The sequence below is a fragment of the Diabrotica undecimpunctata genome, chromosome 6 (genome assembly GCF_040954645.1).
Source record: "Diabrotica undecimpunctata isolate CICGRU chromosome 6, icDiaUnde3, whole genome shotgun sequence".
Classification (NCBI taxonomy): domain Eukaryota; kingdom Metazoa; phylum Arthropoda; class Insecta; order Coleoptera; family Chrysomelidae; genus Diabrotica; species Diabrotica undecimpunctata.
This window is the reverse complement of record NC_092808.1, coordinates 84,772,840-84,799,825: the sequence shown is the minus strand read 5'-3', so window position 1 is coordinate 84,799,825 and position 26,986 is coordinate 84,772,840. Positions and strand designations below refer to the sequence as shown.

Here is a 26,986-nt window from a genome sequence, read left to right as displayed (position 1 = left end):
TCGTTTAGTCCTCTCTTAGTCATGGCGTCGTCTACTTCGTTCCTCCAGGATTTTCGGGGTCGTCCTCTTTTCCTCCTTCCTATGGGGCTCCATTCGGTTATTATTTTTATCCATCTGCTGTCGCTAGCTCTTCTTACATGTCCATACCACTTTAGTCTTTTTTGTTCTATATATGTTAGTATGTCTGTTTCTATTGATGTTCTTTGCTTTATTTCGTCATTACTTCTCCTATCCATTCTTGTTACTCTGCAGCATCTTCGCAGGCATTCCATCTCTGTTGCTATTATCTTACTGCTGTTTTTCTTGTTTATGATCCAATTTTCGGCCCCATATGTCATAATACTTCGCACTAATGTTTTATAAATCTGCGTTTTTGTCTTCATATTTAGGTGTCTATCCCACCATACTGAGTTAAGTTGTCGGATTGCTGTTCTTGTTTGTCCTAGTCTTTGTGTAATTTCTTCCTCTGTTGTTGCCTTTTTCGTGATTATGAACCCCAGGTATTTGAATTTATCCTTCCCTTTGATTGTTACGTTGTCAACAATCTGTAGATCTTCTATGTCTTCTTCACTTGTAGATAGGTACTCTGTTTTCGCGAGGTTAATATCTAGGCCAGCCTTGGTATATTCTTCTTGTAGTTGCTTTTTTATTATTTCATCCATAATTAGGTTGAAAAATTAAGGAATCAGGGAATTTCCCTGACTTGCCAGCTTCAATAGGGTCAGTTAGGTTTTGTTCTACTTTTACTTTTATTGTGCTGTTTTGGTAGATATTTTTGATCGTTTTGATTATTCCTAGAGGTATATCTCTTACGTACAATAAGTGAATGACGTCCTTTAATTTGACCCGATCAAATGCTTTCTTAATGTCCACAAAACATAGATATGCCGGTTTATTGTATTCTTGTGATTTCTCTTGCACTTGCCCCATTACAAATAAAGTGTGCATAATCTTCCCAACCTAAAACCTTGTTGTTCTTCTGCTAGCTTCCTTCTTTTTTCACATTTTGTCTATACTTTCTCTATAACCCACGGAGTTTTCTTTTTTGATATGTTAGTGTTCGTTACTTTCCTTTCTCCAACTGATTCTGTTGTTGGGTTAGTTATGTTATTTTTAAGTTTTCCCAGCTTTCCTTGATGTTATCGTTTTATAATATTTCATTTCCAGCAATCTTCTCTGATATTTTTTTTGTAGAAGTATTCCGTGGATTCCGTATTTAATCCTTCGTCTCTGATTTTTGTTTATGTTGACGCCGCTCTCTTGGGTGTGAAGTATTTCATAATGATTCTTATTTTAGATAATATTAGGCTATGGGCGCTACCTACATATGCTTGAGTTAAGGCATCTCACATCAATTATTTTTAATATATTTATACCTCTGTTGGTTATAACATAATATATCATAGATCTTTGTGGGTGTTTAAATATATATTTATGTTGGTCTTTGTGGTCAAATCTGTTGTTTATTCTGAGTTCGCTATGCGTGCAGAAGTTTATTATCAGTTCTCCTTTTTTAGTTTTTGACATTCTTATTATGTTTTTGCTTAATTTCGGGTATTACTTGATTGCCTATTCAAGCGTTAAAATCCCCCAATATGTCTTCTTCCCTCTGACTTGATCTACTGCTTGTTGTAATTCGTCGTAAAACTTTTTTCTTATTTATTGAGGCTTGTTATTTTTTGCGCTGTATACTTCGATGATATTCATTTCTTCTTTCTCTATTTTTACCTTTGCTGTTAGAATTCTTTCTGATATGTATTGACACTGTTTGATTTGATTTTGGTACTTTGGGTATTAGTAAGGCTACACATTCTTTGACCCTGTTTTCTTGCCCAACTCCACTGTAGATTAGTAGGTATTCTCCTAATTATGATTGTCCTTTTCCTTTCTTTTTTGTTTCCTGAAGAGCGCAAATGTCTATTCGTTTCTCTTTGAGCACTTGGGTTATTTTTTGGTCCCTTGAGTTGAATGATCTGATATTACATGTAGTGAATTTCATTAGGGTTTTGGATATATTTTGATTGTCCTTATTTCTTGCCGTGATTGTCTTCATAGTATCAATCCGGTTCTGAGGCTGTAGATTGTTTATTTGAGCAATATTCGTTTTTACGATTGATAGGTTGCTAACCTTGCCAATCACCCTCTACATTTTATCCGGGCTTAGGACCGGCTGTGGTAACCATAGAGCTACTCAATCCACCCCGTAATTAGCTCAGGCAGTGTTAGCTATTTTATTTCAGGTGAGATAATAATAACCACTTATATGAGCCACTTACTATTAAACACCGGTTAGTCGGTCTGCCTGAAGGATTCTGGATCATGAATAATATTGATAATAGGAGAGTTGAAAATTGGAGAACAAAAAAGTCTAGATGAAAGCAGACTGAGAAAATATGAATACAATTCAACTATTATTTCAACTATTAAAAATAGTTCGAAATTAATTTTCTGCAAATAGCAATCATAGACTAGTTGGAGCAAAGGTCAGCATCAACAACCAGTGAAATGAAAATTAAAATTAAAACACAAGACAAGAAAAACTATCACAAGAGAAACAAGTATATAAAGAAAAATAAAGGAATTGCTATCAGATACACGGCACTTAGAAAACAAAGACATGGAAGATTTAAACATGTTGCATAAGGATTCATTAGTGAAAATAAGTGTGCTACAGTGCCTTTTTTAAGTGAGCTATTCTTCTTATGAGTCTAACATTTTATAGATAGAATTTAACTGAAAAAGTTGAGGAGGAGAGAACTGTTTGTCTCAAATTGATCATTTAGAATTATACCTTCATTTTTTGATTTGTTAATTTTCATAAATTTTTATAATGATAGCTTAAGGCCTGTATTTTAAATGTGAAGAATTTGAAATTGGTTATTAAAAGAACGATTATGATGTAGAAGATAAAGTGCATAAGTAGAATTAGTTTTTCTATTATTAAAAGTTCTTTTGTATTCTGCTTTCCGTTTGTCAAAGGTTCTGCCCGTTTGACCAATGTAAGTTTTTGGGCAGTATGTGAACGATATACTGATATGGTTTACAGGAACTAACAGACAACTTGACTAATTCTTTTCTTATATTAACTCACTCCATACTCATATTGAAGTTATAATAGAAGCAGAACAGAATCAAATAATAAATTTTCTAGATTTAAACATTGTGAGACTTGAAAACTAACATGAGTTTTCCGTATTCTATATACCTTCCCATACTGATACGACTATACACAAGTCATCATCCCATCCTATACAATATTAATTGGCAGCCTATCATAGCATGTTACATAGAATAATAGAAATTCCCACGTCAAAAAACAACTTCGAGATATAATTGAATATAAGTAACGGTCGAATCCATCACATAGACATTTAAATGTTCGCATAGACAAAATAGTATGTACTGTAGCCGATTAAGTAGTAGCGGTCTTAATAATTGGTGAATTTAGAAACAATTTTCATGTAGCGAAACGTCTTTTTAATGAGAAGTACCCCGATCTCATTATATCGAGAACTTATTTAAGGAAGCTTCTTAGGAAGTTTGAAGAAACAGTTCGTTTTCAAGATGCGAAACCATCCGGTCAACTAATAAATAATGATAACAAAAAGATTGATATAATGGCAGAAATTGTATGAAAAATTGCAGAAACCCTGCTTCTTGTACAGTCTAATTTGCATCTATCTGTGGAATTAGTCAAAGGACAGTACACCAAATATACCTAAAAACAAATTTCATCCTTACAAATTAAAAATTGGGCACCAACTTTCATAAGATGACTCCGACCGCAGACTAGAATTCTATGAAAATGTGTCATATCAAATTAACCAATAGCCAGATTATATAAATACAATTTGTTTAGTGACAAAAATACTTTTTTTCTTAATGAAAATGTTAGCACACACGATGCGGAATATTAAAGGGACCTCACGTCATTCGTGAAAAACATACTAAATTTCCAGAAAAAGTAAACGTTTGGCAAAGTATTTTGGAAAACCACATAGTTGGGTCTATTCTTGATAATAATTTAACCGGTGAAGTGTAAAGATTTAACAAAACGCAATTAAGCTGTTAATTCTTAAAATTCTGGAAAATAATCCAGACGAATTGAACAACTTAAAAATACCGTTTTAAAAAGATAATGCCCCTACACACTATTATTATTGTGCAGTAAGACGGGACCTAAATAAGGAATATCGTGGTAGATGGATTGAATGACAAGGTCCGATAGAATAGCCAGCGCGGTCTACGGACTTCACATCATTAGGTTTTTTGTGGGAGTACATAGATTTCGGTGACCTATAAAAATCTGGAAGTTTTTTTTGCAAAATTGATAAAGTGTAAGTCTCGCTGTAATATTAAGAGATACAAAAAATAACCATAAATAAGTTAAAAATATATATTTAATTTTAAAATTTGTTTAAAATAGAATTATCCTATTGAAACTTGCAAATATAATTAAGTGTTACATAATACTGTGTTTATAATTAATATTCAATTTAAACATTTCTCAACAGCTACAGATAACGCTATTGGTAGTTTGATCCTTATCGAAGGCCCTAACGGTGACACATGGAAACGAACTGGAATATTTGGTGACAATTCACCGAAGGGTTCCGAAAAAGTTTCTAACTTCTGTTCAGCAATTAATCCACCTCAAAAGCAGCCTCAAATGCCACCTCAAATGCCACCTGGAATGTCGCCACCACCACCACCACCACCGCCGCAACTCCCACCACTAATGCCGCCGCCATCGTCGGAATCAGATTCAGGTAGGCTAAATAAATATAACATATTTATAATAATTAATATCGGTATTTTCGTTAAATTTAGTCATATTTTCAATGAATTAGAAGTTTTTTCTTCTTATGGTACCATATTCTATAAAAGGTAGGCAATAATCTGAGAGAAGTAATGTCTATCCTGTGCAGCTGGAAACAGTAAATGTTCTCTTGAACAACTAAAAATAAACACGAAGGTTGTAATAACTCGGGAGGAAGTTTTAATTTTATATTGGCATTTTTCTTATAAATTTATTGTAGGTTATCCAATTCGGTTAATATTTTCTTAGAGTCACCAAAAAGTTGCGACGACAAAATAATGAATTATGATCAAAAAATTAATATATATATATATATATATATATATAAAGTGTCGCAAATTATACTTAAAAAAATAAATCCCCGCGTTCTCATTTTATCAATCAAAGATAGATTAAAAAAAATAGATACAGGGTGGTCCTTAAGTAATTATACAAACAGAAACTGTAGCTTAAAATATTACGATTTAAGCCAACTTGCTTTAATAAAATCTTAATATTAAACAAGATACAGGGTGTTAAAAAAAATGGAAATTGAAAATTTTATTTTCCGCTATAACTTTTACGTTTGTAAATATCTTTGGACAAAAATTTGCAATTAGATGCTTTTGAGTAGGATAAATTATAATTATACATAGTTTAATGTAACTTATAGCGGGCGCCACATATGCCACATGTGTGGCATAAATTTGTGCTTAACTTTTTTGCTCTTTAATTTAGCTCTATTTGTGTTAAAAATATTAAAGATACATTATTTTTACAAAGAAGAGGTATGCTTCTTAGTAACCTCAAAATTCAACCATCTTCTTCTTTAGGTGCATTGTCCGTATTTAAACGTTAGCGTCATCATGTTTACAATTTCCCTTTTCTATTGATTTTTAAGTTTCTATACTAGTTGTATTACTTTTTCTATATTGTAAAATGCTAAAAACCCAAAATATGTGGTTTATGCAAGATGGTACCCCACCATATTCTAGAGAGAAGGCAGTGAGAACATACTTAAATACAACTTTTCTGAACGTTGGATTGGTTGTTGTAGTCATATTCCTTGGCAATGTGGTGATATATTTATAGAATTATTTAATTTATAAAAAATACCAAAAGATTACTTATTATTCATTACGTAAATTGTTTTTTAAGTTTAGTTTTTTACCCATTTTTATTAGGATAATTAGAAACTAGAGCACAGGTATTGAATAACACATATGTGTCTTGTTTCATAATACTTTTGCTACAAATCCAACCTTAAAGACTAAGCATTTTTACAAAACATCATCGTTGGTCTAATAACCGATACTCTTATAAATATAGTAAAAACACATGCAATTTAGTTCAGCATAATATTAGTTCGTTGGTAAATCATAATAGTCCATTTGTTCAAGATGTAATTATAGTTACTTGTAATTTGTAACGTAATCATATAAATAAGTACTGTCATCGATAGGTTAGTCCGTGTTTATATAAGTAACCAATAAACGAAATACATCACAGTTTAATAAATTATTAACCTCTGCGACAAATAAAATGTAGTTTCATAATATACCATAAAATTTGGATATGTATTTAAAAGAATATATTCATCTATTATACATTATAGCCACCAATGTAGCCCAGAATTTAATCCGCTTGATTTTGGTGTATGGGGGCATTAAAACAACGTGTCTATAAGAATCCCATAAACAATCGCAACCAACTATGGGAAGAAATAAATACTGCAGCAGTTTCTTTAGAACCAATGATGCTATTTAATATGAGACAATCTTTTATGAAATATATTGACAAATGAATTAAAGAAAATGGTGGACATATCGAACACTTACTTTGACAAAAAGTATTTACGTTAAATATTTCTTTATTTGGTTTATAAACAAAATATTTTGATTATGACTTTAATTGAACATAAAACGTAAAATGTTTGATGCAAAATCTTATTATTCTGTTATTTTGTCAAATCCTATTATTAATTATCCTGCTGATATATTTATTTTATTTAATATTTCGATAACTATTAACTTTAGTTAAAGGTATTTTATACTAAAATTAAGAAGTGTTAATGTTTTTGTCTACTTTTCCTTCGTTGCCTGGAGTAATTGCCTTAAATTAGAATTATGCAGCTGACTTATAAAATGCGATTATCTCGAAAACTGTTGAGTTTTGAAGTTATTAACAGGTATACCTTTTTTTTGTTAAAATAATGTATCTTTAATATTTTTTGTCACCAATACAGGTAACTTAAAGAGCAAAAAAGTTAAGTGCAAATTTGTGACACATATGTGGCATATGTGGCGCCCCCTATCAGCTACATTAAAGTGTGCATTAAATTATAATTTCTCATATTTAAAAGTACCCAGTTGTAAATTTTTATACATACATGTTTACAAACGTGAAAGTTATAGCGAAAAATAAAATTTTAAATTTGCACTTTAACACCCAGTATCTTTCTTAATATCAACATTTTATTAAAGCAATTTGGCTTTAATAATCTAAAGTGTAGAATCGTAATATTCTAAAGTGTAGAATTTACTATTTCTTTTTATACAATTATTTAACGACCACCCTGTATATTTGTATCAATAAATTTAGATATAAAACCAACTGATACTTGACAAAATATCATCACTAACGGTTGGTACCCCGTTTAAAAATTAGTGTCAAATACTAATTGCAACAGTTCTGCAAATACATCCCAGGATACAGGATAGTTAGGTTGGATAAAGTTCCAATGATTTCTTAAGGAGGTAGTGACAATAGAAAAAGTAAATTAGTGAAAAGAGCTACCACATCAAAATTCACTAAAATGTAGTGGAAGTTCAAAGTTATTAATAAATTCACTAAAGTAAAAAGAATCAATAACATTGTTGATTTTTTGGTCTCTGATGACAAATATTATCTTCCAATTTTTGGGACACCTATGGGTTCCTCAATCTCTCCCATCCTAGTTAATTTTGTATTGGATGATTTAGTATCTGACCTTCAATCTACTTAGAAATATTTTAATTGAGAGTTCCTATCCATCCTCCCTTATAAATAAATACCTTTATTTACAAAGCTATGGTTCCTCTTTAAATGACATACCCAATGGTGACCAACTTAGAATAATATCAAATAATTCCATTAATAACACTACTCTGCCTAATACTGTACTTGGGACTCCAACAACCCATTACTCATCTCTACCTTATTTTCCTCAAGTTACTGAAAAACTTATTAAATTGTACAAACAGAATAACGTACCTGTTAAAATTGCTGTTAAGAATACTAAGACTGTCAGAAATTTGTTTTCTAAAACAAAAACACCCTTGTCCCTTCTGGAGCAAGTAAATGTCATCTATCATATAGGTTGTGCTGAGTGTGACTCATGCTACATCGGGCAGACAGGGAGATCACTAAGAGGGCATCTTACGACACACCACAGTGATATCAACTTATCTAAGCATACTTGCGCTTTTGCCCAGCATGCTATTAATACTAAACACAAAGTGGACTTTAATGAAGTTCATATTCTTGACAATGAACGCAATCTTCTTAAATTGCAGTTTTTGGAAATGTGTTCAATACTTAAAAACCCTAACGCTCTTAATAAGAGAACGGACATTAGTAACCTGAGCCAAATTTATCATGCACTATTATTGCAGAATTAAAATAAAACTGCAAATAAAAATAAAATAAAATGTTTTCTTACTTTATTTAACTTAGATTTATTCAACTTACATTTTATTGATTATTTTGTCAATGTTACATTTACATATGTGAAATAATTGTTTCTGATCAAATAGTTTAATAAAATTTTGTATATTACACAAACCAAACCGCCCGTCTACAAAAAAAAATTCAGGATCACTACAGGAGTCATCCTTTCCCAAGTTAATATGCTCCGTTTTCTAACTTGGCTGCACCGTACTGAAGACGACCTATAGTCAGAAATATGTATTTACGGTTGCCTTCCATCTTATACATATGTTTTATTATATTTTTTTTTCTTTGTTGCGAGCTATGCCGATATCTTTTACCTTTATTTTAATATTAACTCGCATTAACCTTTTCTTATATATATATATATATATATATATATATATATATATATATATATAATATATATATATATATATATATATATATATATATATATATATATATATATATATATATATCTGCATATGTATACGTACTCACAAGCAATCATTAGTACAGAAGTAAATGAATAACATATATCAATAAAGACACAAATACTCTAAAATTAACGTAAATAAAAACATAAATTATTCTAATTAAAGTTAAATGCGACATAGTATTAAATAGTTCAGCACAACTACACGATTTCGTAACAAATATAACTAGCCATTATACAAGTAACCCGCACTTGTCATGAAACAGCAAACAACGTAATTGGTGTATAATAAAATATGTATTTTACCACGTGCAGTAAAGGTAGCGAAATACTACCATGTAGCGAAGACCTCTGTCTTCTTGGCAGGTCCGTAACTTACTGATGATATGGTAAATTAGTGATATGGCCCTTGGGCCAAAAGCTGTTTTGTACAAGCTGACGCTACGTATGGGTGATAATTACAAAGTGGTCTGCACTTTTAACTTAAGCCACTCATTCTTTTCTTTGGCTCTTTGCTAACATACAATGTACGAACGAACAGTCTTTTGTATGCAACAATGTATTTAACAACCGTGTATTGTTTTAGAGCGTCTGTGTGTTTGTTGTTTATGTTTATATACAGTTGCGAAACTGCAACATGCATACCAAAAGGTACTCAGCTGCTAAACTATTAAACTTATTTTACTCTTTTATTGACTGTTATTTTTTTTAATAGATGAGTGTAACGAAGGCGCAACTGGGGAATCTGGTTCACCCAATGGTATGGAAAATTTTATATTATAAACCTATTTAGTAATTTTGTACAATTATTAGGCCATTAAAAATATATAACAAAAAAAAAAGAGAAATCTAAAGTAACTAACGAATTATTAAAATTTGATTAAAATCACAATTCAAATTTATTTTAAATATTTTAAAACATAGGTACTAATGTGTAAAAAAAGCAATATATTCAGTTATTCAATATATAGTTATTTTCACTATCTTTGATTCTCTGTTGGCAGTGTAAAAATATATATTTGACAATAAACCACCACAACCAGTTTAAAATTAATACTCCAAAGAATTAAGCAAATTATTTTGCTTTATGTTATTTGACAATAGAAGATTTCTTCTGGCAGTTGCTGCCACACTCATAATAAAAATTCAGACGTTCTACGTATAGTTTAAAATTGACGATAAAATGGTATTGTCAATATTAATAGGTACTTTTAATAAATTACATCTTTGGAAAACGGTTCATTTAATTACGTAAAATTAACTTTAACTCCTCTTAGAAAATAATGACACTATGCGATGGCTCTTGAAGACTACCATACAGTAGATAATAATTTAATAATATGAGTAAAATTCTCTTATAAAAATATGATACACTAAGGATCTATTCTTATATTAAATTCACTCTTAATATTGCTATCAAATCCTAATATTTTTGTGAATATAATATTTTGAAGTCTAAATGATGTATATCCAATTAGATATAAATTTAACAATTTTCTCTGTTTTCTTTTGAGCTAATTTTGTTTAAACAGTAACTAGTTATTTAAATATTTGAGGAATTTAATTCACATACAGTTTGTTTCCTCTAGTAAAAAGGAGAAGGCTTTTTTGTATTTCACTTTGTACGATCGGTTTCGTTTAAGACTATTGATGAATCTATCTTGTATAATAATTATTTTTTTAATAATAATTTTTTCGTTATAATAACTTCTAATGACATTACTTATATTACTTAACTAAAGTCACCTCCTCCTCTTAATTCTTTGGGCCCTTGTTAGGGCGTGGTGACACTCTCAATATTATTAGCTTGCTGCCTGCAATGGCTGCAATTCTGTGCCATATGGACGGCTTCATGTAATGATTTTCCCACCAGAGTCTTTATTTGGTCTGCTCATCGTGTTGGAGATCTTCTTTTTGGTCTTCGACCTTCTACCTTTCCTTCTACTACCAATAGTTCCATGGTCCCCGTTCTTCTAGCTATGTGGCTAAAATAAATTAGGTATGCTCGTTTTACTTAATACCCTGTCTTTATATGAAGCTCTTCCAGAAGGAAAACTAAGGGCATCGACCAACCTGAGCTTAGTATTTCTTGTTCTTGTTCGGTCTTTACATATTTTAATCAGCTAAACTGTTGCGGTTCGGGTCATTGCTAGTCTACGCATGATTTCTAAGGAGCAATCGCCATTGCTCTCATATTTTCATTATACTCTAGAGAATCCCATTTTACTGAATCAAATGCCTTTGTGTAATCTACAAGACAAAGCAGCATTGGTATATTGCGTTCTCTCGCTTTTTCTATTATCTTTTTGGTGTTTAGTATGTGCTCCAGCATCCTTTTTCCTAGGTACGAATCCGCATTGTGCTTCGGCTATCTCTGGAAGTAGAAAGTTCTTTAGTCGTTTATTGATTATATGTAGCAGGACTTTGCTTTTATGAGGAATAAGGCAATAGTTTTATAATTGCTGCATATGGTTGGTGATCCTTTTTTATGGATAGGGATAAAGGTTGATTCGCGCCACTTATTGCTTTGCTTTTAGAGTCTCCGCTGGTATGCCATCGATCCCTAAGGATTTTTTGTTACTTAGTGGGTTGCGAGCCTTCTATACTTCTTCTTGCAAGATTATTGGTTTTGCTCCTCTCATTGCATGTTTCTTGTGTTATAAAACTAATGAATCTAAAATTACAAAAAGCAAAATATGAATTGCATGATATTTTTCAACATTATCACATACTACAGATGATAATCTTCTAACAGGTGTTCTTAAGTTAAAATTATTTTATGTAATCAAATTAAATAGCCTCCAATTAAGTTGTTCCAGGAACGCAATCCAAAAATACTGACAATACAGTTTTGAGCCTTCTACTTACATGTCTGATCTATTATTAACAGTGAGACAGATAAAATTAAATTATTAGAAGAATTTTTTGATAGTAAAAGAGAGCAAAATAATTTGTTTAATTTACATTTTAAGAACGATTTTCACACATAAAATATTTTTAATTAAAATTTTTGTTAATTAATGAAAATGATAAACACAATAAACGAAAACCTTTTGCTTTAAAAAGTGCTCATATGCGTCCTCTTATTGTTTCAAAATACTAGAACGACGCTTATGTGCGTTCGGTGTGTACATTATCTTATAGGTAGATGTGTACCTCCACACAAATGTAATTATTTTTATTTGTATGCCGTACATAAATATTATTATTCTTACTAGTTTAATGTTACAAACCGTCGGCGACGTCTTGCCAAGATAGTATCTAAAATGTTGGCTAAAATTTTTTTTTTAGTTTTCGCAAATGTCTAAAAATTTATCAGTTTATTTTGCCTCTAATTTTAATAATTTTACTTAATTTACGTAATTTTTAATATAAAAGGCAAAAAACAAATTGTTATAATAATTTATTTTAGCATGCAGAAGCATGAACTATGGCTCACTATTGACACCTAATATTTCTGTAATATATAGGTGTACATTTAACTTGTATCTATCTAAAATTGTCTGCACGTTTTTCTACGAGACCGTACAATTATTTCAAGAATATATTATATTACTACATGGCTAACATTTTGAAATATAAATAAAATTTTTAACATTTTAACATATCTTCTTCTTTTGATAAAAAGATCAGTATATCGCTACGAATTGTATTTCAATATATTTACATTTTTTCTTCCTTTTATAAAACAGATAGTGAGTGCGACGAAGAAGGAGAAAAATCAAGTCAATCACCAGAAATGGAGCCTGGATCGTCTTCATCTGGGGGAGATATGAATATGCAACCTGCCGACGCTCCTTCAGTTGATGGGGGTATGAGTATGCCACCTGGTGGTGGTTTGAGTATGCCACCTGGTGGGGGTATAAGTATGCCACCTGGTGGGGGTATGAGTATGCCACCTGGTGGAGGTATGAGTATGCCACCTGGTGGGGGTATAAGTATGCCACCTGGTGGGGGTATGAGTATGCCACCTGGTGGGGGTATGAGTATGCCACTTGGTGGGGGTATGAGTATGCCACCTGGTGGGGGTATGAGTATCCCACTTGGTGGGGGTATGAGTATGCCACCTGGTGGGGGTATAAGTTTGCCACCTGGTGGGGGTATGAGTATGCCACCTGGTGTTGCTCCTCCAGTGGGTGGTGATACAAGTATGTCATCTGGTGGTTCCCTTCAAGTTGGTGGTGGAATAAGCTTCGGTTAAGTAAGTTAAAAAAACATTTTTTTTATTTATCAAGCATAATTATTTAAGTCGAGTATTTGTTTCTAAAATAAGATACGGTTCTATCTCTCGGAAATTTTGAATATGAAATCAACTATCATGTGGACTAAATTTTATTACACAATTGTGTAGTATTTAAAAAATTTATTGAATTTTGGATTGATTAAATTTTTAAAATTTTGCACTTTTATTAGCACTCCATTGATGGGAAGGCAGTGATTTTAACAAATTTATTCTACATGCTATAGTTGCTTTTTATTTCACAAATATGATGACGCCAGGTAGGTTTGTTATCAAGAGTTAGTTTTAGAGTATTGTAGTGGTTGATTAAGTTTTAAATTTTCTCACTTTAGTATTATTTCACGTGTCTTTGAGCTATTATACGTCCTGGTAAATATAATTATTTTAGATTGAAAAGAGTTGGGGGCAGTTGTAGATTTTCTTTGACAGTACAAAATGAGGTCGTTGGCGTATGAGTCACATTTAACATTAGATTATATATGTATAAGAGCAAATGTCATTAATGAATCATAAGAAAGGTGTAGAAATCAAAGTAGAGCCTTGTCGTACATAGCATTGTCAGTGATATGTGACTGTGACATCACTCGACTAAAGTGATTTTAAAAGATCTTTTATTCAAAAAAGAATTAAAAAAGATCTACCAACATTTATGAAGACAAAAATATTGCTGGTAAGATTAGTTTCTATAAGTTTTTAAAGGATAACTTACATGTCGTATCAAAAGCACTAGAAGAGAGTTACCTGTTTTATAGGAAATTTAATTAATTTCTTTTATTTGGAGAAAAATTCTTGTTAAGACCAGATTATACTATCTATCTGTAATAATTTGTTTAGAGTTTTTTAATATAAATATTTGAGAAAAATCGAGAACAAATCATCACAGCCAGCAGGTTAGATTTTTTTTATGTATAAAGTGTTGTAGTTTAGCAACTTTTAAAGTTATTGCTACGTCATACAGACAACCTCATCTAATTGCGGTAAGTACCAATCCAATTTAAAGAACTCCTTACTTCTTCTTCTTCTTTAAGTTCCATCTTCTATTGAAGGTTGGAAATCACCATGGCCATGCGGACCCTGTTGACTACCGCTCTAAATAGTTCTGCACTACTGCATTTAAACCATTTCCTCAAGTTCATAAACCATGATATTCTTGGTCTTCCCACATTTCGCTTTCCTCGAATTTTGCCTTGCCTAATAAGCTGTAATAATGAATATTTTTGCCCTTTCATAACATGGCCCAAGTATTTTTCACTAGTTGCAAGTATTTCTATTACATGCAAGTATTTCCAGAATGTAAAGCTTTTAAGGGATGTAACTCGTCTTACACTTAAATTGTTCCTGATCTTCCAATGACATATTTGTGTCTTAGCTATGGGGTTGACCCCTTGCCACCCTCATCTCCAATCCCATGTGGAGATTCAAGGGTAGGTTTTTTTGTTGCTGTTCCATAACAAGTACCGTTTACTTGTATAATTGTTATATACATTGCTGCGAAGTTACTTTAATCCTGAACTATTTCATATTGTGTCGCGTTTGAACTTTTAACAGAACATTTTATTTGGCGTTATTATATTGATTTACTGCCGTATTGTTGATTTCTTATATTACCTTTGGATTGCATTGATCAGTATACATACACACAAGCACACACACACACACTCATATATAATATATATATATATATTATATATATATATATATATATATATATATATATATATATATATATATATATACATCTAGCGGTTAATGTAAGCTCCGTTCTAAAACGGTATTATACTAACTCCAGTAAAATATACACCGTGTATATTATTATCTGCGTAGCGCTTTATGTAGACTCCGAGCAACACGTAGGATTAAGTGAACTCTGTAATAGGTTAAAACACTTTTGGGATCCGTATGTATACCTTCGCGTACACAACTAAACTCTTGCGATGCTGCCAATAATTTGATTAGTCGTATACTTTCAAATTTTACAGCAGGTACATTTTGGTACTTCAAATTTATTTAAACATCAATCAATTTAGTCATCGAGAAATTTCACAAATACTTGGTTAATGCAGTTAAATATTTTAGAGTGGTAATTTATATTACTTGCTTTAATTATTTTTAAACTTAAGTAGTGTCTATTATAAACTTGGAAAAGGCAAGAGTTCATTTTTATTTATTAGTATTTTTTTAAATGCGTTGGCACTGAAATATTTATTATATAAATGAACGTTCCGATGTTTCGATTGCTACAGTTTATGACGTATTAAATATATGTTTCATGGAGTAGTAAAATCTAAATTATAACAATTTATAAATCATTCTTAAAATTCCAATTTTTTAGAGTCTTATTTCAATATTTCGATTTTTAAATGTAGGGAATTCAATATCCTATATACTATATTTTAGATACACATAAACACATGGATACACTTATAGCAGATACTAAAAGAAGAAATATTTGGGTTCCTTAGGGTATCTTGATTCTCGGCAACATATCTATTACAATTACATATAATATGTTCGGTCTTATTGTTTAAATGCTTTGTCGCTTGTACAAGCTATTATTATTTTCAACTTTATATAATTGTGTTTTTGTATCTTTCGTTGTCAGGCATATCAAAATTTAATTTCTAATTTAGAAGTAAATGTATATATAATATTCTTTTTTCTGTCACTTAGTTTAAATATAGATCACTTATATTCTTCTTGCTTATTTATTTTTATTCGTAATACTTATTAACGTACGTAATAACGTACCTGTTTTTGCAAAAAGAAACAACGAGTACGAAAGATATCGGGTATCAGGGGTGGTATTTGTCAATCTAAATGCCACTTACGACATATTAAATAAGAGAACATTTCTCCAAAGCTGCATGACATCGCCTTGGATAAAAACATTACTTGTTTTATCCGCGTATATCTACAGAATAGAAGATTTTTCGTATCATTCAATGGTAAGATGAAGAACGCAGATGAATGGTCTCGCTTGGGGTAGCGTAATGGCACCTACACTGTATTACATTTACACAAATGATTAACCGATACCAGTAGATACTAGGACTTTCATGTAGACGATACATTGCACAACCAAAACTTTTGTTGCTGAAGTGAAAAAAAATCTAAATGATTGCCTTAAATATAATAAAATAAACTACGAATTAATTTTAAGCCAAACCCCGAAAAATCTTAGGAGCGCTCCTTCAATTTGTCTAAGACAGGCGCTTTCACAAAACTGAATATCTAATCTAATATAAATCTAATATAATCTATAGTCTAATATAAATACCTTTTTTTAAACCCATCTACCACGCAGAGGCATTAGCGTATTTAGATTAATGTTACAGTTGATACAAATAGTGTATATACATTGGTTCATAATTAATAATAATAATATGTATGTGTATTACAATGTATGTTTTAAATTATATGAAGAAGTTGACAGTCTTTAAGATAAGAAATTATTCTTTTAGTATCTGTATTTTCTTCTAGGGCAGTCTTCTGTCTTTTATTTTTGGTTTCCAAAGATGCGGATGTTTGTTGACTTCATATAGCCTTGATGGAGTGTTGTTCCAAGTTTGTTGCCATTTTTGAATTATTTTTTGTAGTATAAGTTTATAGTTTAAATCGTTTTGTACCAATATGTTACTTTCTTCGGACATTAGGTTATTTGGTGCGTTTTTAGCTAGTTTATCTACAACTTCGTTACCTTCAATTCTGACATGAGAAGGTACCCATAAAAAATAAACTTGGATTTTCTTATTTGAAATGTTTTTATGTTCTTTTTTACTAAGAAGTAGAAGGAGGTTGTCACAGTATAATTGAGTCAGTGAGGAAAATGAATTTAGAGAATCTGTGATTATTATACATATTTCTTGGTTTTTGTTTTGTATTAACGATAGTGCTTTTAGAATTGCAAATAATTCAGCCGAAAAGATGGCTGTAATTGACGACAATTGGAAACTAACTGAGATGTCTTCCGAATAAATTGCTGCTCCAACTCTGTCTTCATTTTTTGATGCATCGGTGTATACGCTGTAGGTATTGCCATATCTGTTTAATAGTGTACGAAACTTTTGTTTATTGACCGTTGACGATATCTCTGATTTCTTAGGTTTTTTTGATGTCGATAGCCGGAACAGATATTGTCCATGGCGCAGGGTTGTGGATTGAGGAGGTATCATAAGTTTTTGAAAATTGAAAATTTAATTTGGATAAGTATGATCGTATACGAAAGTAAAAAGGATGATCAATTTGATGTGTTTGTTAAAATTTACTTGTAAATCGATCAGCAAAAACGTAATGCACAACTGGATTATTTTGGTTTGATGACACTGCTGCTTCTTATGTTAGGCTTAGTGGAAAATATGAATTTTACTATAACGAAATATAAACAAACCATGAAAATTTGATGATTTGAAGAAAGAAAATGTCAAATTAGGCTAGAGCAATAACTGAAACAAAAGAATCAAGTGGGAATAATGTCAGTCATCATATATTTACTCTAAAAATAACTAACAAAAGATAGACATTCAATGAGAAGTAAAAATTAAAAGAATAATATGTCACTAAAAGACTTGATTTGTCGACGAGTATCAAAATTTAATAAAAGTCACAAATGTCATCCGATTAATAACAACATTAAATCGTCTGTCAATAAAAAATGTGACGAACAATTGGACAACACATAGTTTGGATTTAGAAGTGGATTGGGAACAAAAGAGGAATTGTGCGCAATGGTGGTACTATTACAAAAATGCAGAGATTATAATGAAAACGTATTCATATCTAATATAGATTTTCAAAAGTATTTGACATAGTTCAACCTGGTATGCCCATACATGCATTAAAATACATACACCTAGATACCAAGATATTAATTTACTAAAAAATCTACTAAAATCAAACAGCGGTCATGCGGGTGAAAGATAGAGAGACAAATCAAGCAGAAATTCAAAAAGGAGTCAGCCAGAGATGTGTGTTGTCAACTAATATTTTAGGAGACACTATGAGAAAGAAGTAAGGAATGGAGTGAGCATCATGAATAACATAAAATTTGCAGACTAAACCCCAATTATGACAGAAAATATAGAGGATTTACAAATTCTTATAGAAATCATTAACAGATAAAGCAAAATGATAGGACTAAACTAAACAGATAAAAGTCAATGTTTACAAATAAGAAATTGAGTGTGGTTATTAGACTGAGATCGTCGAATGTTATGTATGGTCGCAACTGCTATATGGGGTAGAAGCTTGGACCCTGACAGCCAAATCTGTAAAAGAATTAAAGGCATTCGAAATGTGGCTATATAGGCGTATTCTTAAAATTCCTTGGACTGTAAAAGTCTCAAACGAAGAAGCGTTAAGACGAATTGTCTATCTGGACATCGTATCTGGGCTATAGCTCGAAACGATAAATACTATATTTTATGCGTCATCATGCAAGGAAGAGTAGAGGGAAGAAAAGTCTTGGGAAGAAAGACAAAATCTGGCAGAGAAATATCAGAGATTGGACTAACTTCAGTGTTGAAGAAATAATATATCTAAAAAATCTAAAAGAATATCTAATATATCTATACCGGATCCTGTAAAATTTTAAATATATTAAATTAAATCTCTCGTAAATTATAAAGCCTATTCTTAGATTAAAATAACAAATTTCTTAGTATTATGATATGTATGTGATAATGTGTAGGTGTCAGTATTCTTTTAAAAGAGATTTATAGGTTGGTATATAAATTTCACGGTTATGTGTCATACGGTTTCATCTTTCATACAAACATTAAAAACCTTAAAAAGTTTCATTTTACATACAATTAGCACGTTGGCTCTGGAAATGCGCTATAAATATGCATTGTTAAAAATGGTATACATTTATATAGATTATTATATATTATATAGATTTTCCTTTGTCGTCTTCTGATTATGTATCTCAATTCGTTCCTAATTAAGCACATGTTGTCCACAAGGTACCTCTTGTATGTATGTAAAACATACATCAACAGTATGTAAAATTTAAATTTTTAATGAAAAGTTAAAGATTAGCCATTTATTATGGAGTTCAAAAGAGAAGCCTTTACGAAAATTTAAGTACTAATAAGACCACCGCAATCGGACGTACCCTGGGTAATAAACAATTAATTAATCGGCTAATCACCCGTTCAATATGATTTTTGTCAAATCGGCCTTTTTAGGACCAACTATTCTAATTAGGTCTATAAATATTAAGGGTGCTTAGCACAAATGTGACGTATTTCTAGTGCAGGAAACATATAGAGGGCCAAACCTAGGGTATTTGGTATTAATATGATTCCTGAAAAACACATAATAAATGTAAAAGTGCTATCTCTGCTGGCAAATAAGTAAAGAAAAACTTAAATGAGAGAGGACAAAACCAGTCAGCTGAGGGAACCTTTCAACTATGTTGAGCTTGTATCCACTATCTACCTACATAATGAACAATATTACGGTTACTGACTGAAGATCTGAGCACAAAGCTTATAAAATTTGTACCAAAAACACAACAATTACTGATATCCAAAGTCTGCAGACAAGCAAAGCAAAGACAAAGTTGTTACCTTGCTTAAACCTTCAAAAACTCCAACGACCACAAAAGCTATCGGTCAATATATTTATTTTGTCAGCTATATAAAATACTTCTGCACATAATCCTTAATATAATTTTACCGATAATAGAACATTAACACACCCTGTACCAGTAAATACTAGGACTTTTATTACGAACAATACATCTCCTGTTGCACAACCAAAAACTTTTGTTGCTGAAGTGGAAAAAAATCTAAATCATATCTTAAACACAATAAAAAAATAGATACAAGGTTGAATGCTCGAATAAATGAACTTTAATAAAATAAAGGCAGATATCGAGCACAGTTTTATTAATTAAATCTTGCCCAAGTACTTTCGCTCCCTAGAGCATCTTCAGGGGTATCTGAAATAAGCCAAAAAACGTTTTTTTAACGGAAGTAATTGATTAACCGCGATAAAGACTCGAAGTTATTGGATAATAAAAGTTTTTTGTGATTAACGTTTTAGACTTACTTCGTCAATTTTGGGCTATCCAACAATAATTGTAGAATGTCATAAGTGAAGAATATCAATTTGCTATCCGGATTTAATCCATAAATTAAATAATGGGATGCTATAAAATAATGATATTAGCTAAAAAAACGGTCTAATAGTCAGTAATAAAGCATATAAATGTTCTTTAACATACAAAAGAGATGACGTAGAGAACGGCTTAACGTAACAATAAACCCATATAATTTTAAAGAATTGAAACGTTTTAGATATCGTAGATAACTTTGTAACATAAGAAATAAAAGGGAATATTCAGGTAGCTAACTGATGTATACATAACTCTTATAATACTTTTAAATTCAGAAGTCTAATACGACTCTCTTAAATCAGGATATATAAAACAGTGATTAAACCAGTGCTAATGTGTGGATATGTGACGAGAACGTATTAATTAGATCAGGAATCAGGATTGCTAGAAAAGCCATCAGAGGTATTTTCCGACTTACAAAGGTCCGAGTACTAACCAATACGAATGGAACTAATGCCAATGTCAAACACATATATAAAGATAGCAATGTCGTACAAGAAACTCAATCTCAACTACAACGTTCAGCTAGCTATATCCAAAGGCTCTCTCAATAACTGCATTACCAAGTTAAATTGGGAGAATGCCACGAGACGATGTCTACAAATGAAGGGTGGAGGTAACATATGATCAGATTTAGGAATAATGAGACTACCTACCGACCCATCATATTTATCAACACTTGCTATTCTACCTACAATCAATACTTCTCTGTTGGAAGCTATCAAATCAATTACTTGTAATCAAACGAACTAGGCTTAAAAAAATTATCCCAGGAAAGGCACTTCAGAAATATTGACATAAATTTTTAAAACGTCATTTAAGAAAAGGCAATAGAATCTTGCTGTGTTTTGACTATGCGATGACGATGATCTTTATATAACATAGAGGGAGATAGAGAGAAGAATGTCTATGTTTAATCTAGAAACCGCTGGTTTTCTCCCTTTCGAATTGGGTATGTATATGTATTACCATAGATAATAAAAGCAAGAGGACTATAATTATGAAACTTTATCTAAAAAGTAAAATCAATAAACAAATTATATATACAAAAAGATTATATAAGTAAATCCCTAATATTTACACAGACTGCTTTACAAAAAGTGAACGGATGAGCATAAAAACACAACTGTTTTAAAAACATAATATTATTAGACGAATTGTGGATTCATTTCACGCAAACTAAACCGGTTTAGTTTAACATACTACAAAATAAATCAGAAGACTATGCTAAAATATGATACGGCAAAAAAAAGGCAATGACTTTTATAGCTGATTGTCGTATACATATCAATATAACGCAAATATGACGATTTGTCCACAGCATATGAATATTGTCTCGTAATTTTATATGGACGGCGTAATTCATCACTTGACCAAGCGCCAAAATATGATTTTGAGATATTTGACTTTAAAGTTTTCACTCTATTAAAATTCATTATATGTTACAATTGTCGTAATTTTTTGTTTTCGAATACAGTTTTTTATGTTTCTTATAAGTGCGAAATAGTAACTTGTCCAATATTAAAGAAAAACAAAAAAAAAAGTCTTTTGGTCGACTTACGATTTTCGCCACATTGTGTAATTGTGTTATACATCAGTAGACCAAGCGACATGGAGGTCGTTTGGTCTAGTGATGAATAACTAAAATATCACTTTTAGTGAATTATTGGTAGGCCACAAGCTATTATTTCTTTTTGGGTATGACAAAAATAGTCGTTGTTTTTGAATATTTTATATTACTTTAGAAATTAATCAAAAATATAAAATCTTTTAATGTCGTCTTCTATTGTATTGTTTCTGAAAAGAGAGCAATACAAAGGTTTTGCATCATTTGGTATTAGGTGCGTTAAAGATTGTCGTTAAGCTTAGGCACAAAAAGTGGCTTGCCTGTGGGCCAAAGAGGAATCAAGTGGTTACTTACGGATTGCATTGCAACAGGCCGTCCTTTTTAAAAATCCGTGTAAAGATTTACTTCAACTTCACTAGTGTTAAGTTTTCATAAAAATAATGAGTGGTATATCCTTTCTTATTTAAATTTCTCTTGTTTTAAACCAGCCTTACTCTTTTCTATGTCTGACTTACGGTTTGTAATCATCGTTTCTAACTTCTTTGTTCCAACGAATTCTTTTTTTTTTATTCTGTGAACTACTAGTGGTTTCTTTTTACGGGATTTTTTCATCACGTTTATTTAATCATCAACGATATATAAACGTTGTTGAAATTTTAGGGTATTTTCAAAATCTCCAAAATCACTACCATTGGGTAAAAGCTATGACTAGGAAGGAAATAGCGTAATGTAATTTTTTCAATGGTAGGATGAGTTTTCAAAATCGTTTTCAGAATCAAAATTATTTTGATGTTGCGGTTTTGGCCGCCACAAGAGTCTGACCAAAAAATTACATGTCTTGCAGAAGTAACATTTTCTTCAATATGTTTCTTAAGACAAATGCCTACGTCCTGGGCTCCCCGACCAGCTTCACCTTCTATCCAAATATAACAATGACCTTTGTTATCCTTGGCGCTATGGATACCAAGATTGTAAATACATAATTGACGCTTATAATAAACAATATTTATTAGAATTCTCGGAAGGGGAAGAGTTTTTCTTTAAATCAAATCAAAAGGTTTCCACTTCTGGTTGATAGTTGCTTATCTTCATGTCTAGTTTTCTTCTAGATTGTGCATTTTCATCTTCTTCTAATTGCACATTTTTTCTTTTTTTAACTTGTTTAATTGTTCGTTATCTGCGCAATTTTTAATTTCTAATTCGAAACAATCACATCTACTACAAGTAACTTTTTTCAACTTTTTTCTTTGAAGATTAAATCGTGTTAAAAACATTTTTTTGTAAAACGAAAATTAAACAAGGTCATTATCTGCTTCTTTAATATACAATTCATACATTTTACTTAGTATTATGTCTTTTGTTAGGTATTCTCTTTCTGTGTTAGCTCTTCTGTAATGTGACTATTATAGAAAAATTTAAGCAATAACTGCCACTACTTCTTAATCTAAACGCCTCAACAAGTTGCCAACGTCACCATTGTTAACAACGTTTATGTACATAATATGTTGCCAAATATTCGATTTACAATCATTAAAACGCTCGCAAGAGGCGCTTGGTCTACTGATGCAAAACTAATACACAAAAATTAGTCGCTTGCTCTAGTTATGCAAAATTCAAAATCCAAAATAAAAAGAAAGGCACTTAATCTTTTTAAATATATCTGGTTATCCATTACTAACAGGTTAATGGGATTTATTACGTAGATAGTTTATGCTATTTTCCACCTTCTTCTTTAAGTTCCATCTTCTATCGAAGGTTGGAAATCACCATGGCTATACGGACTCTGTTGACTGCCGCTCTAAAAAGTTCTGGACTACTGCTTTCAAACCATTCCCTTAGGTTTTTAAGCCAGGATATTTTTGGTCTATAACTATTCTAATTATGTGTATAAATATTAAGAGTATATCTAGAGATAAAGACACTCCACTTTACATATGCACTTAACAAAATGCAGGAAGCACATAGATGGCCAATCCTATGGTATTTGGTATTAAGCTGATCGCTAAAAATTACATATTAAATGCAGGCAAAGAAGCAAAGAAAAACTTATAATGAAAGAAAACAAAACCAGTCAGCTGAGAGAACCTTTCAACGATGTTGAGCTTGGATCCGCTATCCACGTATATAATGAACAATATTACGGCTCCTGGCTGAGGATCTGAGCACAAAACTAACTCTAAAATTTGAACCAAAAATACAACAATGGCTAATATCCAAAGTCTTTAGACAAGCAAAGCAAAGACAAAGTTGTTGCCTTGCTTAAACCTGGCAAAAACTCCAACGACCACAAAAGCTATCGGCCAATATATCTATTTATTTTGTCAGCTATACAAAATACTTTTGCACATGATCCTTAATATAAATCGATAATAGAAGAAAAACTCAAATTAAAAAAAAAGTGGCTATATATGACAGGTTAAATCATATACGTCACAAATACTAAATCTTGCCCAACACAGCAAAGAGAAGTACGAAAAATATCAGGTATGAGGAGTGGTATTTGTTAATCTTAATGCCGCTTACGACACCTTAAATTATAGGGTATTTCTCCAAAATCTATGTAATATTCCCTGAGGTAATAAACTCACTTGTATTATCCGCGTATGCCTACACAACAGAAAATTTTTCGTATCACTCAATGGTAAGAATAGCAGATGGAGAACGTAGAATAACTGTCTCTTTGGGGTCCTGTAATGGCACCTACTCTGTATAACATTTACACAACTCATACCAATAAATACTAGGACTTTTATTATGTAGACGATACATTATCTATTGTTGCACAGCCAAAAACTTTTGTTGGTGAAGTGGAGAAAAATCTAAATCATACCTAAAAATAGATTATAAACTCCATTCGCTTAGCTCGGACAAATTTTGACAGATTCATTGTCGGAAACCTACAACACAACAATTCCTACTTCTCAGTATTAATAGCTCAAGTATCCTGCTATTACAGACTTCTTTCTTTAAAAAAAGAAGAATTATTCTAAATAGTCTATGGTATTCTAAAGTGTATACTAAACCCATAAAATTTTGGGTAGTATATATTTAAAAAATATATATTTAGTTGTTATAATTTAACATAACTATTTATTATATGGTGCAGATAAATAAATATTGATTGTCGGTAATTTGCAAAGTTCTATTTTATTTACTATTTAGTTTGTTTACTATTAATATTGGCTATGAGTACGGGTGCTTGGTTGTATAGTAATTTCCAGCCACTTTTAGTCTGTCAAAAAGTAACTAACTTCGCAAAAAAATAATTACTAAATTCACTAGAGAGTTCGGACTGGGATTAGCGAACCGAGTTTAACTCAATTTTAAGCCAAACCCCGAAAAAAGTCAGGTGTGCTCCTTCAATGTCCCTAACAGAGACACTTTCACAAATCTGAATATATACCTGAACCAATAGTGTCATGAAATCCTTAAACTCTGGACTTGCTATAAATAGCTTGAAGATAGTTTCTATCACACTTTGTCATTCACAGTACTTTTTTTAAAATCAAATGCCAAACTAGAACCAGAAAATAATATTCTCTGCAAACTTGTCAGCTAAAAATGTGAAGCACATCCTTCCACCCTTAAAACGTAGACGCTTGAACTCTATGCTTCTGCTGCCTAATATACCTTGATAGTATAAGTGACACTAACACATACTTAACACGTAGATTTAGTTATAAATTAGTCAGCCAAATTCAGCAAATATTAAGACTCACATCCATACATAAGCTCTATAATATCGTAGCTATCAATCCACCTAATATCCGAAGATAATTAGCTAGAGAGCAAAAGAAACAAAGTCCAGATTCGTAACATCCACTCTACGAATATCAGCCCATTTTATGACTAAAATCAACAAATCTGCAAGATATACAAACAAAAATAAGCTGCTCCTCGCCATCTGATCCCTCGAAAGGAACTTCCTTATGGTAGTTATCTTTCTTAAATCTGCCAGGAGGACTCTGGCCTGCAAACACCGGTTAACTTGTGTGCATGTGGGGTGGTACAAGACTTATTACACTTTCTTAGTAAATTTTACCATTCGAATCGCTCTTTTCTGAAGGGACAAGGTTTATTTATGTGAACTGAACATGTAAAGTACAGTCAGTAAGCTATTACTTATAAAGATCATTGCAAATTTGACACTAACTCCACTTATATTGATTACATATTACCCCTAAATAGGAGATAGAACATTCAGAAATATGTACTATTGGTGAAGTTGTATAATTCGTGTTAGATAAATTAATCAGTCTTCCCTTTTTTGTGCACTACTACCCATTTTAACAAAAAATATCTATTTTAGCACTTAAATATTTATTTTGAGATAACCTTCTATCCAGAATTATATGTAGTACACAGATAAAAAAATAAAATAATAAAATAAAAGAAATAAAATAATAAAAAGCTGTATATAAGATATCATGAAACAATGGATGAAATAAAAGAAGTTCTTATTAACCGGATTCTTAAATAAAACGTATAAAGACATACTCACGTTAACAAAATACATTAGATAATTTTCGCATATGATGATGATGATGATGATGATGATAGTGTGTTTGGCATGGAAACCAGTCCTTTTGCCACAGATTTTTAAATGATTTATGTTATGTTTATCAATTAAAAACTTGATTGTACTAAATTTATATTATATATCCGGATGCATATAAGTGATTACATATGAGTTCGTATATAGATTTCTGATTCAATGACAGTAGGTGGGTTATGTTTACTGGAAGTTGCACATTACTTTTAACTAGGTTTTCATAAAACGTAGATGAGAGTGCTTTATTTTTAATACATCCAAACAGGATGTGATTAACATCACACTGGGAAATATTATCGCATAAACACTTTCCTGATTCTATAATGTTTAATCTAGCCAGGTGAGCAGGAACAGCACCGTGACCAGTTTTTAATCTTGTGATAGTTGCTGCTGATCGTTTAGATATATTATAATGGAATATGTGTGGTAATTCTGTTAGGGATGGTAACGTAGGATGGATCTTGTAATAATGATTATTTGAAGTATTCGCCAATATTTTCCATCTGTCTTGCCAGTTAAAATTTATTTTTTTAGTATAAAAATTGATTAGGTCTGATACTGTGTAAATATGTTCTTGTATACC

The 26,986-nt window shown here is 31.3% G+C and overlaps 1 protein-coding gene across 1 annotated transcript in view; it reads left to right on the top strand.

Moving 5' to 3' along the window:
- LOC140442708 (uncharacterized) overlaps positions 1-26,986 on the top strand; it is a 68,823-nt gene that overhangs the window by 35,366 nt on the left and 6,471 nt on the right. The window contains exons 6-8 of the mRNA XM_072533692.1: positions 4,515-4,769; positions 9,640-9,684; positions 12,617-13,125. Of these exons, the coding sequence (XP_072389793.1) occupies positions 4,515-4,769; positions 9,640-9,684; positions 12,617-13,125 (809 nt within the window). The remainder of the gene's footprint in view (positions 1-4,514; positions 4,770-9,639; positions 9,685-12,616; positions 13,126-26,986) is intronic.